Below are 14889 nucleotides of genomic sequence, written 5' to 3'. Positions count from 1 at the left end.
ACCTTGGCAAAGCCATGTTGCATTGCATTGAACATGTTGCATGTTGCAACATGGTTTTGCCAAGGTGTAAAGTTGCTCCTTTTTTTTGCTTTGCTTTCCTTAATGACTCAGACCCTTAGATGCTAATTTGGAGTTAGATGCAAATCTTGCTTGGATGCGGGATTTGCATCTGAGCAAACCATGTTGTCCCAACTCTAAATCAACACCTTAATGTTGCATTCAAAAGAGAAATGTTTTTCTCATTTATATTGATATGTTATAGAAAAAATGTGTTATACTAAGTTGTATAGTTAAATTCTCCTACTAAGCTACATGACAGGGTGGGGGGGCTGAGGGTTTCTAGCTGTGGCTTCTGACACACTGTTCAGGTGACTCTTGGTACAGGTTTGTCTCAAACCATGGGCTGTTACATTATATAAGCTTCTATTGCATGTCCTACGGAATTGACAAGTTAAAATGTATAGGTATCGTTTAGAGCTGCTTAAAGCCACAACTAATTTTGCACCATTGCACCTGCTTTTGTACCCACTGCACACTCAGGTTCACCCTGTAATTTACATAAAATTGCTCACTTGCATATATTTTGTATGCAGTAATTGTGCTTTAAAACAAGGTGGAAAAGTGGAACCTCAGAGCATGGCCAATATTCCCATTCTTGGTATCTGCCCAACAAACACACTTTTAAAAAATATTTTTTTAAAGAATTCAATCAAAATGTATTAGTTTACCGCATTTTTTAATTTCTGATTCATTTTTATTTTTCTCTTACATAAATTTGTGACTATACCTTGCATGTTAGTTAACACCATTCATGAGGCAATAGAAAATATTGTCTATTTATTGATTCCCATGTTCCTCCAATGACAAAGAGGCCAAACCACATATTACATGCTTGATGAACTGAGGAAAACAGTTTAAATCTCTCTCAGTAATAGATAATTGAAACTGAAATCTATGATAATGACGACAGAGTGATAGGCATCTGGCTACTTCTTTCAATATCACAGTGTTACTACTTGACCTGGTCTGTGCAAAGTTTTTATTTTGCTACCAGAAGCAGAACACTGCTTATCTGCCATTACTATATATTATATTGGCTCTATTGGTTTGTTTGATGAAATCCTGCCTTCTGATTGGCTTTTTTGTTTAAAAACTGATTGGAGACAATTTTTGGCTACATGTTCATCAATTGTTTAACTACCAATTCTTGATTAGAAACTCAACGTTTCTTTACAGTATGCCATTTCATACCTTCCAAGGTGAAGGTTTCCTGAACATATGCGTGTCTTTACAAATTTTTTTTGATATGTACATGTCTGAAGTTCTTCAATACAAAAAAATTGAAAGAAAGAAAAGAAATTCAAAATTGTAACAGTTTTGCTCATCTCTGGTAGTAAACTATCCAAAATCAATGCCATTCTAGCTAAAATCCCATTATAAACATATATGAGTGACCTGGTTAGCCACTTCCATATACATGCAAGGTCGGTGACTTCTAGGCATTGGAGGTCCACTGCATTCCCCTCTATTGCAGAATAGATTAAAACTGTATCTTGTGTTTAATAGAAATAGTTTTGGGTGTCCAGGGTAGAGCTGTGGTGTTTGCTGCTAAATGGGTGAGGTCCCTTTATACCAATTGACTTGACCTTTAGCAAAGTGCTGACTTAAGTAATTGAAAAAGAGTGTGCAGTTGTCAATGTTGCCAGTGCACTGCCACCTGTCATCTGTAGCTAGTATTGCAACAGATCTACACAGGCAAACAGTGTAAGGACCGACAGAATGGAGTAGCAGTAGAAAAATGTTTTACAAGGAAAATTATACTCCAATCATATCAGCAAAGATGAATGAACACTGGCATTGTCACAGCTTTATAAATTCAGCAGATTGTGTAATGTTGAATTTACAAATGCAGGCCCTCATTTGGAGTTTGACATAGTTTGCTCCCCAAATGTACAAAAATTCTGTTGCAAAAAATATGTATTTACTGTTAAGAAATACATTACTCACTGCAACACGCCGTATCAGTTGCCTACCAACATTAGCCCGTGTCTTTCCTCTGTCAGGCAACAGCAGATTGCACCCTGATGTACCAAATGTGTGGTGATCACCACCACATACCCGATCTGTTACCAGTGTCCTTTTCCTGTGAGGTTACAGTGGATTGTGCTCTCTTGTGTTTAAGAATTTTATGATCACTATATGTCAGATCTATAACCGGCATCCTTTTCCTGTCAGACAGTGGTAGATATGTGTTTAGTTATGCTTCACTGCCGCATGTCTAATCTGTTCCAGCATTTCTCCTTATTAAGAAGCAGAGTATTGTAAGTCTTGTGTATGTGCATGATGTCCATTGCTACGCTCTGGACTAGTTGTCTAACAACAAGAGTAGCATCCTCTCCTCCCACGCAGGCAGTGCCTCATCTATTCAAATGGTTGCAATGTAAATAGTAACTAGCGTTTCTTCAGCTCTCAGTCTGACAGCGTCAGCTGTGCAATCACTTGCTGCACTCATACATAATCATCCTGCAATTTCTCATTGGTTCTGCTAGCTTTATAAACCCTTTCTTGTTACCATACCAATGCTGGTGATAGTTCCGGCTTGATTTACTATGCCTTGTGTCCTGATCTGTTCTGTTCTTAGTGTCTGACCTGTATCTCTACCTGCCCTGACCTCTGACTTGTTAAAGGAAATTCTGTCTTCTACTGCTCCTGACCTTGGCTTGTCTATTACTCTGTATTAACCCTTGCCAGTCTGATTCTCAGTTTACTCTGCTATTACCATCTAGGTGGCTCATCACCTCCTACTGTGTTTTGTCCAATCCACTGGACAATGGTAAGATCAACAACTACTGCTACCTGAGCTTAAGTCCTGGGGGCAACTGAGTTCTGTCTAGTTCCTCAGAAAGGGGGCTGCTAAATGTGAACATATTGCAAAGTGTAGTAGTTGAGAATCACATGCCATATTGCCCATAATACTTATATGTATATAAGTGACATATAAGTAAATATATATTTAAAAATACATGTAATGACGCACCACAATAGCATAGAGATGCAACTTGACAGTGACATTAGTAAATGTGAAAGTCTCATTACCCTATTTGTACACAATATAATGTAACAAAATGTTATATACAAAAGATATTCTTAACAGAGTTATTAATAAATGTGAAAGTTGTATTATTCTTATTAAAAGTAAAGAAATACAAACACTCCCATAGCCTTAATTTACTGCTTTATAAATCCAATGGGAGTCTTCTTTCCTGAATAAAGAAGATTCCCATTTCTGTTCCACCTATCCAGGCGTAAGGGGCTGCAAGTCTAAGATAGAATCACTTTTAAATATGTACACATTTTTGTGCCATGCTCAGTATGGAATGTTTATATTTTTGCCACAAAATAGCTTTTTGTCAAACTCTAAATCAGCCCCACATGTGTAATGACGAAGCAAAACTTGAAGATTATATATCTGGAACTTCCCACCTCTGTGAAGCAGCATGTTCCACCGTGAAATGCAATTTGCATAAAATTCTACAGCAACTTCACTCATCATCTATAGTAGGTAGGACATTATAGTGACATTTTGACTTTTTGCACCTTTATTTCTTTTGAGACTGAAGACAGCTAAGTATATGTAGTCAAGTACAGGGTCATATCAAACTCATGTCATGTAAATATAAAACTGGTTTCTTCTCTTCTGAAGAAAAAATATTTTATTAAGCCATATACAAAATGCTAATTCAGCCACCTTAAGGGCCTAAGATGTATTGTACATGACACAGCCTCTTAGTAAAAGGGCAAATTCAGCGAATGCACACCATATGCACTTGTTCTTTACATGATGTTTTAATAGATATTGCAAGATGTGTGTCTGTTCTATTAACATATTGCAATAGAACATTAGTTCATTGACACATAAGATTAGTCATTCACTCAAATTTAGGTTCAAGCTACTCTGTCAATTCAGCCAATATTGTTTGTGGTCAAACTACTTGCTGGAATGTTGGTACTCTATTGAAAAGTAGCTACACCCAATATATCTCCCTAAAAGTCATGTGCTATAATTTGTACAAATAAATACATTTCATACAAAAATTAAGGCATGTTATGTTTCTTAATATACTGTCATAATTGATCCATTGTCATTACACACCTGATATCAGTTACTTTTTGGGAAAATATAAGCCTTTTTAGTCCCAAACAATTATATAGAGATTTTATTTATAAACTTTTTTTAGAAGTTAGGTCATTACTCAAAAACCGAGATAAGAACAATGTTTGCAAACATCTTAGATGGTTAGTATTTTCCATGTAACATATGACAAGAAGTTCCACTTGTGGTACCAATATATCTTAAATGTTTTTGTAATAAAGAACTGAAAGATCATCTGACACTGACTTTTCCTATTCTGAAGTGACTTTAGGGCAGAAGCAATAGTCTCTTGATTGATAAGGGGATTAAACTGGCAGAGAGTCTCTAGATTAAGAATATGAAGGGAAAGGTCCTCTAGCCAGTATGTCTGCCAATTAAGGGTCCAGGGGGAGAGTACTGTTAGTAGTATTACTATTTTATTATTAATGTGTTATTTAAATAAAAATATCACTTATTGGGGCTTTAATGTCCCTCGTCATTGTGCATCTTATAAGTATGAGATTGTTTGTATGCAGTAGTTAGTTTATTATATATTCAAATATAGCCCATTAGCATGTAAAGGGCAAATGCCCAATTTTCTTTTCCAATGATATTTCTGATCAAGACAAGACTAAATTAATGTATCATTGTATTTGTGTTATAGAAACTCCCCTAAAATACATCATCATCATCATTTATTTATTACCTACCTACCAGTATGTTTTTAGAGTGTGAGAGGAAACCAGAGCGCCCGGAGGAAACCCTCACAAACATGGGGAGAACATACAAACTCCACACAAATGAGGATGTAAAAGTGCATGTACATATTATAATTCATATAAAGTACTCCAATTTAGAGGGGAGTGTAATTAACTGGACTCTAAGTTCTCTTGGGGATGAAAAACAGTCAATAACCATTTAGCAGTATTTGGACAGTTGTCTCTGAGGAAATCGCAATTCAGCAATGAAACGCGTCAGCCTTTTCTTTCTGTGACACATGTGACACACGTGGTGGTTATTGGACTGCTGTGTGGAGGCAAGTGTGGTCTATCGATATTGGATCCTTAAACGTCACCCCAAGCGAGCAGTGCTGCACATCACATTACCATCAATACAGAGCTTTAATCTCAAGAAGAGGCAGAAAACAGTCTGATTGCCGGGGGAGTCGGGTACCTACAGCACCTCCCGAACATATGGAGGCTAACTATGCAAGTGAGTTGTATCACATTCTACACCCCAGTGGGAAACTTTCCAGGATACTGGTAGGATAAGAACTGCTGTTAAGCTCCGAACAGCGGACATTATTACTATTATATATTCTCTGCCGGGCTGAGTGATTTAGTTATCTCTGGAGCACAATTGTCTGTTAAATTGTGAAGAGCTCTCTACACTTGAAAATACCACCATACATAGTGTGATGGGCTGAAACATTGGCTGTATCTTTCTCTGGAGTGCTATTGAGAGTGATTTATGATTCAGATATGGTGATATATTCTGACATTCGCTATGATTGAATTTGCTACATTATGAAGTGCACAAAGTTGGATTATTTGCGCTATATTATAAAGTGTACACAGTTGGATTAATTGAGCTACATTTTGGAGTCCACATACCGCTAAATGATAATTGAATGTTTTTCATCCTCTGAAAGGCTCCAGAGAACTTTTTATGATTTATAGCATGTACATGCAGTTTTATATATCCCACATATGTTTATAAGAATGTTAGATTTTATGTTTAATATATCATTTTTTTGATTTATATACGAATAAAACCAGTGATACATTTTTGATCTTTGGTATACAGCTTTTTTATGGTCACAGATTAGTGGTTGCAAACATCTTTTTTCATTTATAACGAAAAATGTAAGAAGTGCAAAGAGTGTTTTGCTTTTCTCAAAGATGAGGGGAAAAATGTAAAGAAATGATGCTGATTAAATTGGAAATATTTGGTTTTAAGTGACCCTTCTCTGAGCCATACGCAGTCATGCACTACATGGTAACTCAATCAGAACTGACATAAACTGCATTAAAACATTAATGCAACTTCAGGATAATTAAGCTTTGAGCATGACTACTGGCTTTTTTTTCCAACATTAAAAGTCCAAACTATGCAGTATGCAAGATGTAGTGTAGAGCATATAGAGCACTGTCGCTGTATGTAGGCTGTCATAAATACATTTTTACAGCAGGACATAAGTAAACCTCCTTGCTAGTCACAAGTGATATATTTGATCATTGTCAAAGGGTTTGGGCTTGGCTTGATGGATACTATACTACAATATATCATTGTAAAATGTTTGAGACCACAAAATTTGGTCATGCTTGAATCAATGCAGTTTACTGGTTTGCACATATTTTTAACCCTGTCAGGACCCTGATTTCATATATAAGAGATCTGGAACTCAGACAGCGGCTTGCTTTCAATGTATACTTAATTTTTCCATCAATGGTCTGTCCATTGTTTTATTGAAGACTACCAAAAAGATACGAGAGATGTTCAACAATGTTTCAAAGAAGCTCTGGAATAGATTTGTTGAATTGGTCCTAAAGTTTTAAAAATTGTGATCAATAGATTAACAATTTTAGCAAAACTGGAGCAAGGTGAACAGATTGTGCCATGCTGAAACCAGTTTAAACACGTGTGAGCTTAAATGGCCACGTTATATAGTATTTTATTTTTTTTCTATCTGCACATGCAAATTTGATCTTGAATAGTAGCAGGAGGGTTAGTACAGTACTAAAGGGACAGGAAAGAGCATGGAAGATCCCCCAGTGCTGTGGGGAGACCCTGATCAGTAGTGTTAGTTACCTATCGCTCATTTGCACCTGAATGTTGTGCATTATGTTAGTGCGCTGCACATCCATGTTGGCCTGTCCTATTATGGTTGGACCTTCCAAAGAACTCACAGCCAGGGTTGCCAAGAATAATTTCATTCCCCCCTTACACCAATTTCTTGGGGCCCCAACCATAGCCATAGGAGGGTGTGCCCACACTTAGTTTAGTAGCTCCTCCCACTACACAAGCATTCTAGGGACCCCCTGCAGTCCCTGGCTCCAGTAATTTGTACCTGTTCTAGCCAACCCCTCCCCCCCCTTCACACACACACTTACTTGGGGAACCTGCTCACAGCTAGCCAGAAATATTATGCACGCTGCAGGGTCCTAAACAGTGAGGACAATCATAAGCAAGAAGATGGCAGAACGTTCGTCAATCTGAGACAAAATTTGATTTGAGTGAGTAATTCTGCAAAAGTAGATTGTTACTTTAATTAATGGAATAACATGCAGGATGATCACATGACTCTAGTCAACTTCAAGACTGAATCTTGACAAAATTGTCATTTTCTTTATTACAGAAAAATAAAAAGACGCCATAAGCACAGTATGAAGTTCAGTGAATGTAATACCAATCTTGAATCTGAGCTGTTCAACAGGCTACTTAACTTTGCTTTTGGAAATATTGTGATATATTTGCAAGCTATGTATGTGATATAAAACAATGTATAACTCTCACAATTATTTGCTGTAAGGACTCGTTAGAAAGTAAAAAGTAGTGCACGCCAAAGAGTCACACAGCCATGTTTTTCTGATATTATTGCCATCAGCTGGAGCAAATTAAGCTGGATGCTGTCTGTAGCTTTGATGATACTTTAAAGAGTGCTTTTCCTGTATTGTCTTTGATGCTTTCAATACATAAAACACATACGCAGAGCACAAATAAATTGGACATATGCACAATCCCAAGACAAGGATGAGACACCATGTTGCATTGACTCTGCCCACACTCTGTTGTGTGAGAATGGTAGCATGGTATTATTAGAGATGAATGGTGCAATTGATGCCAGTGACAGGAGCACAATCATGCTGTTTATCTGCAAGAAACATGCTTGATCTGTACGTCTACCTAAAAAGCAGCAGCTTTTCTATGATTTCTAAATATTCTCAAAAATACAGATTAAATATAGACATTATTGTTACAAAATTGATTTTTTTTGTTATCTTTTACAGACGCAGAGTGTTAGGCATATCAGATGGGATTGAACACATCGGAAATCTCCGCTGGGAATTAGCACTTTGTCTCCTCGGAGCATGGACTGTTTGCTATTTTTGTATTTGGAAAGGGACAAAATCTACTGGGAAGGTTAGATTCAAAATTATTTGTTTTACATATCAAGTTAAAGGCTTTTACAGTGCAGGTGACAAAACTGTCTACAATTTATTACAAGACATACATTTATCTCAAGAATTTCTATTTACTAATACATTCTCACCTAATACGGAAAGAGACTTGATTATAAAAGCAGGGCTGCCATCAGGGGGTGTTACTCACAAATTAGACATAAATAGCCTCTCCATCCGCTCCATCCTCTAATTGTGGGTTGGCACAATCACACTGCTGTGACTTGAACCATTCTAATCTCCAAAATTGAGTTCACAAATTACACCATAGAAAGATTTCAAAAGTTATTTACATTTTTATTACTGTATATATTTATTAGACTGTACTGACCACGCAGCAATTTAGGTGCTTGCCCAGGAATACACTGTTCATAGGAATGATTTAATGTTACATTTTCCTTCTAATTGTTTCTTTTGTTACATGTTTTACAGCAAATCTCCCCCCCCCCCCCCCCCCCGAATAAATAACTAATTATGGAGGAGATTTGGTGGCTTAAGCATATGGGGCCTGAGTCATTAAGGAGGGTAAAGCATAAAAAAGGAGTAACTTTGCACCTGGGCAAAACCATGTTGCATTGGAGGGGAGGTAAATTTAAAATGTGGGGACATATTTATAGTTGGGGTAGGGCATGTCCTAGATAAACTTTAAATTTCAGTGTAAAAATAATGCTATCAAGTATTTGTGTGCTAGATGAAAAAGCAGCCAGTATTTAAATTATTTGCAAAATAATAAACTACTTTGCACCCCTTGTATTGTAACATGGTTTGTACCGGAGAACATTTACTCCTTTTTTCTGTCTTATTTTCCTTAATGACTCAGGCCCATTGGGTGTACAAATGTTAATTTAGTGTTTATCAAGTCACAACAACTAGGACAGTGTGGACTTTAATCACAGCCTTGTAAACAATGGCTGCATAGTTACAGAGAGGCTACCACATCCAACATTTTACGCACATTTTAGCATGTGCATGTTACTTGTGGAAATTTTGCACCAGAGCTGTGGAGTCACTACTCCAAAGGGCAACTTCTCTGATAAGTTCAGGATGTAAAGGAATGGCTTCTTGCACTGCTACTTTTGATGAACGTTCAAATTTCTCTACTTATTTTAGTGCAAGTGAGAAATTTAGCTGAAATATGTTCAGTTTGTTCTCTATGGGTTAGGAGGATTCCATTTCTATGCAGCAATTCATTCTATGCTCCTTGTTATCCAAATATTTGTCAAATCAAATTCCTCCTCCACTTATGAGGGTGAAGACATGGTAGTAACAACACTAACTTCTTCTTCCTCCACACATTCCTGTAACCCATTCATCCTAACTGCTACATCAAACAGAGCATCTTTCATTTGAGTCAGCTGTTGATCATCCAACAGAATCCAATGCATTGGGTCTTCATAAACAGCTGCCAAACCAAACATCAGGTTCCTCCACTTTTTCAAGAAAATGCCTGAAGTTAATCAATCTGCCTGTAGTTTTTTTTATCCACTGTAAATTGGTGACAAAGCAACTCTTCCAATTCTGTCACTGTGTCCACTGACCTTCACTTAGCATCGCTTGAGAGTTGGCCATGTCCACAAGACAGGGTTTCAGATCAAGCAACCGTTAAATAATATATTAAGTACTGCCCCAGCATGTTGCTTGATCTATAATTACCCTTTTTCCAGCACTTTTGTGAGGATTCTGCTTCTGTTATCTGTTTCTGTTGCGGTTTCCCTGTGAGTGAGATCTGTTTGCTTTCAGCTGCAATGCAGGTGTGCTACCTGCATGTGTTGGGATTCTGTTGTTAGATGTCAGGTTCTGCTGTATTTCCCTATGTATCGGAGCTCCCTACTTTCAATTAGGTTGCATTGCAGGTGTGTTACCTGCATTATCCTGATGGGTCGCCTGCACTATTTAATGCCTATCCTGATGCTACATAGCATTTTGCTACATAATGTTTTGCTTCTAGTGGTAGCTTCCTGGTTCCTGTGCTGTATTATCCTGTTTCTGCTTCCTAGTTCTGATCCATGTTTCTATGTGACTTTAATTTTGGTTCTGATCCCTGGCTATGTCCGACTACAATACTGGTTTCAATTTCTGGCTCTGTTTGACCATTCCTGTTCCTGGTCCCTGCCTGGCTGTCAAATACTCAGTGCTCCATTCCTGACAGAAGTAGTGGTGTTACATCTCTCTGGTGCTCAGCTACTCCAAATCCATTCTGGCCTGCTTCCTGATCATCTATTGTGGGCTCCATTCAATTGAATTGGAGTGGTAAGACTTTGCATTGACGTTTATACTACTTCAAAAGCTATTGTGGCCAGATGTTCTGAGGGACTCTGGGTCTGTCTCAGAATACTTTGGATACTCTGGACTTTGTTGTACACTACTTTTAAGTACACTGTGACATTCCACTGCACCACATCTGTTGATTTGGGTTACTCTCCTGCTCCGAATTTGGAACTTTCTGTATTTTGCATTTTTGTCTGTTGATAGCAGAGCCATCTCCATATGATTCTGAACCTGATAAATCTGCATGTGATTCTGAACTTGATAGTCTGCCTCTGATATACTGCACCTGATACTCTGCATATACTGTTTTTTGCTGATTGCTGAACAATTGTGTTATAAAATAAAGACTGTCATTTTTAGTCACACACCTCACAATTTTTGCTGCTAACCTAGCAGTTTCTGTTCCAAATGGAATGAACTTTAGGTGTTCTGGCAGCAGTAACTAATTTCCTCACCCTGCTAACCTGCGCAGTAGCGTGTCCTTCTGTCTGCTGCTGTGTGTGCACATGTGATGAATTCAACAGAGTTTTGAGACAGCTTCAACAAGATCATCTGAAGCATAATATTCATGTTGTTCTGTAGCAGCCACTTAAGTTGTTCCTCAGATGCAGGAGCTGCTCTTAAATTTAAAACATTCCTTTATCTCTGAACGTGAACTGTTCTTATAGCTATTGGTCACTGTAGTAAAAAGGGAGGAATTACAGTTCTAAGGATTAACCTATAACATATTTGTAGTGAATAAAGCATACTCATAAGGGACTGCATTGCAAATACTGTTTATCAAATTAATCAATTTAGTAAGCGATAGGGTAATGCAAATGACATTAAAGCAAAGCCTGTGCTCTCAAGGTTAATGACTGAACTCAAACTGTAACATGTGTATCCAGAAATACTGGTCTGTGTTTATTATGTGGCTCTGAAAACCCAAAAACTACAAAAAACAGTTTCTCTTTTAGGGGGAAGTGAATATCTTCTGAGACCTTATGTGGTGAGCTATGTCCTGATACTGGATTGTTTTTTGGCACCTGAAAATACTTTAAAGAATCGACCTAGCAGCGGGTCTTACAGCAGGAGACATGGGCTGTGACCACATGATGACTTGCTATATTTAATATAGACAAATATAATTCTATTTCCAAAATACCACCTATAATCAATATAGTTAGTAATTACCACATATTCATAAACACTATGATGAAAGGCAGCCCATACGTCAAATAAAGCTGTCTGTCACGCAGGGAATGAGTGGAAAAGAGTATCAGCTCAACCTATCTCTGTTTGTTATCTGTAGGTTGGTAAATTTGTATTTGATTTATTAATTATACAATTGGGTCAGTGTGACACTCATCAGAAAATATATGTTATATTTTAAATATAAATTGTGGTTGTAAAATTGTGTCACAGGCCTCCCCTGGGGACTAAACTCTGTAGGGGGGGACAGGTCCTTATTGCTCTAAGCGAATTGACTGCCTGTTTAGAAAAGGTTGATTGCTTGGCTGTGTTAACCTTTAAAACACCACTTTTGGAAGTGCTAACTCTTTTAGCTATCAGAACACAGAGTGGGTGCAATTGGGTAATTAAATCATAGGCGTTGAGCTCCCAGAGTTATAGTGCTTACTGTTTCTTGTACTGTGCTGTTTCACCTTGTACTGTGCCATTGTTTGTCCTTGTATGATGCTACAGATACTTTGTGGCTCCCTATAAATAAATATTAATGATAATAATAATAGGTGTTCTACGGGCCTTATATGTAGATGGTGGCAGTTGAGGAGAGGTGCGGAAGTGTGTGCCTGTATCGGGGATGAACTAGTTAAATCTGTAACCCCAGAGATAGGTGAGCGCAAGATTTAGGCTGGAATCCAATGTGTCCCCTTACAGTAAATTTCCAAGTCATGACGGCACAGAGTTTGGTTTGTGACTGCTAAAGGTATTCAGGAACAGTTTCCTGACAAATAGAAATTATGTACTGTTTGACCATCTTACTATTTGATAAATTATCAGATCAGGGAGCTGTTAAATCTGGATCTCCCTGACAGTCACCTTCATTATCTGCACTCATTAATTTAATTGTACTTATCACTATTGAAGCATTGTTAGTTACATTGAATATAACTTGTTCTTTTATAAGTTATTAATCTTGCAGAAGCTTTTCCACTAAGACCTGTAGAACCTTGCTTCGGTGGCTTTTACTGCCAGTGTCTTGGTGACTATTTCATTCTTGTCACAAACAAATTGGACATCAATGGCAAAATAGTTCATTCTGTGTCATACGCAGACATCCCTTTTAAGTCTTACAAAGCTTCCTTTGAGAGTTTTAAGTTCTTCTTTTTGGTCAAGGGCTTCTTCAATCACTATCTTGGTCTTCTAATACTATCACTTTTCATAGAAACACTGAGGTTACAGGCTATTTCTCCATTCAGACCTAACAACCAGTCATAAAAATAGGATAAAGGCACACCATTCTTTCAAACAAGTTGTATGATATGTTTTTTTAAATGTACTTGCCGTAATTGTTACAGTAACTTTGTCACTGCCTAAATACCTTGTAACTGAGGTCTGAGAACGTCTCTGATCCTTTGTTTGGCTGGAACTTAAAGTGTTGGTCATTAGCTCTTGCTTTCACTGTTATCTTTCGCATTCACCGCTTTGAATACTTCTGAGTGAAAGTCCTGTTAATGTCTTTTAGAGTGTAAGTTTTCGTAGGAGCATTTTTAGAGCTGTCTTAGTAGGCACTGATCTTGGCATTACAGTACATTTGTCTTTATATTGGTTATGTGTCATACACTGACACACAAAATTTTTCCCATCTTGAGTAAGACTGAAATATTCAAATACCGATGACTTCATGGAAAGCTTCGTTGACATTGTGAATTTATCTTTATAAACAATTTGGCAATCAAAAGTACTAATATTTTCCTGACATAAAAGTATTAAATTATTAAAATATATGTATAAAATTATATCTTTACTCTATATTGTTATCTACGATAGATATATAATTTTTTGGAGGAGTTAAATTATTCCTTTTAACATTTTTAAGTGGTACTATTTCTGTCCAGAGAGGAGTATGTAAAAATGTTATATATGCTGGCATTTTAATGACCTTGTGCTGCCATCACCCACTAGACTGCAATAATTACCCCATGCTGCTGTCACCCAGTAAACTGTGATAATTGCCAGATGATGTTGTCATATTTTACATGATTCTATCTGGACTACAATTCTAACTTGAGGGTAATTAAATGTATGCAATACATGATTTCATTAAGCTTCTAATAATAGTTTAGGTCAAGAGATAATAGAATATATGTAACCTGTGACAGCAGAATGGGGAAATTATACAGCAGTGTTGTGGCTGACAGCAGCATGGGGTAATTATCGCAGCATAGTGGGTGACGACAGCATGGGATAATTATAGTGTCATAATATATTGTGACATAGAGGGTTATCTGCCACATCTCTCCTGCATGGGGACAGGTGAAATCCCAAAAAGTCTGCAGACAGGGTTAAATTCTCAGTAATGCTTTCATACAGTACACAAACACACAGGTGCATCCCATGGGTGTAATTAGTTTGTTATTTTCTTTACTGATTATTTAGTGATTAAGAAGAGAACAAAATACTGTTTATTTGTTTTGGGCAGGGTGACCGCAGCTAGTTAGTTGGCCGGTGACTATGAGAAGATGTATGTCTAGACAGAGACAGGGTCACCAGGAATTTGAATGGCTACAGGTGTCAGTATATGCTGAACAAACTGCTGTCTTTACTATCCTGACAATAAAACTGGACACTTGATTCAGCTGGCCTGGAGTGAAGTGTCATGTTGATCCAACCTCTGCCGACCAGTTACCTCTGCCATATTATGATATCTGGGATGTATTCTCCAAAAGAGCTGCTGATACCTTGCCTCCTCATCGCGTTAACGACTGTGCCATTGACTTGGTACCTGGCTCCAAAATACCCAAAGGAAGGTTGTACTCGCTTTCTATACCTGAAACCCCGGCCATGGAAGAGTATGTGAAGGACAACATTCAGAAGGGTTTAATCAGGCCCTCTAAGTCCCCTTTAGGAGCGGATTCTTCTTTTGTTCCAAAAAGGATAGAACACTTCAGCCTGGCATAGACTTTTGTGGCCTAAATAAGATAACCATAAAGAACACCTATCCACTTCCGCTCATATCTGCTCTCTTTGACCAGCTCTGGGGGGCTACTGTGTTCACTAAAATTGATCCAAGCGGGGCATATAACTTTGCACGCATCCGGAAAGGGGACGAATGGAAGACCGCCTTTAATACCCACTCAGGCCATT

General features: G+C 37.7%; 1 protein-coding gene across 1 annotated transcript in view; it reads left to right on the top strand.

Annotated features, from left to right (window-relative positions):
- Window positions 1-14889, top strand: part of SLC6A11 (solute carrier family 6 member 11) — a 155304-nt gene that overhangs the window by 46741 nt on the left and 93674 nt on the right. Inside the window, exon 6 of the mRNA XM_075183181.1 lies at window positions 8143-8275. Coding sequence (XP_075039282.1) covers window positions 8143-8275 — 133 coding nt within the window. The remainder of the gene's footprint in view (window positions 1-8142; window positions 8276-14889) is intronic.

The sequence above is a fragment of the Mixophyes fleayi genome, chromosome 8, assembly GCF_038048845.1.
Source record: "Mixophyes fleayi isolate aMixFle1 chromosome 8, aMixFle1.hap1, whole genome shotgun sequence".
Taxonomy (NCBI): domain Eukaryota; kingdom Metazoa; phylum Chordata; class Amphibia; order Anura; family Limnodynastidae; genus Mixophyes; species Mixophyes fleayi.
This window is presented reverse-complemented; position numbering and strand designations above follow the sequence as displayed.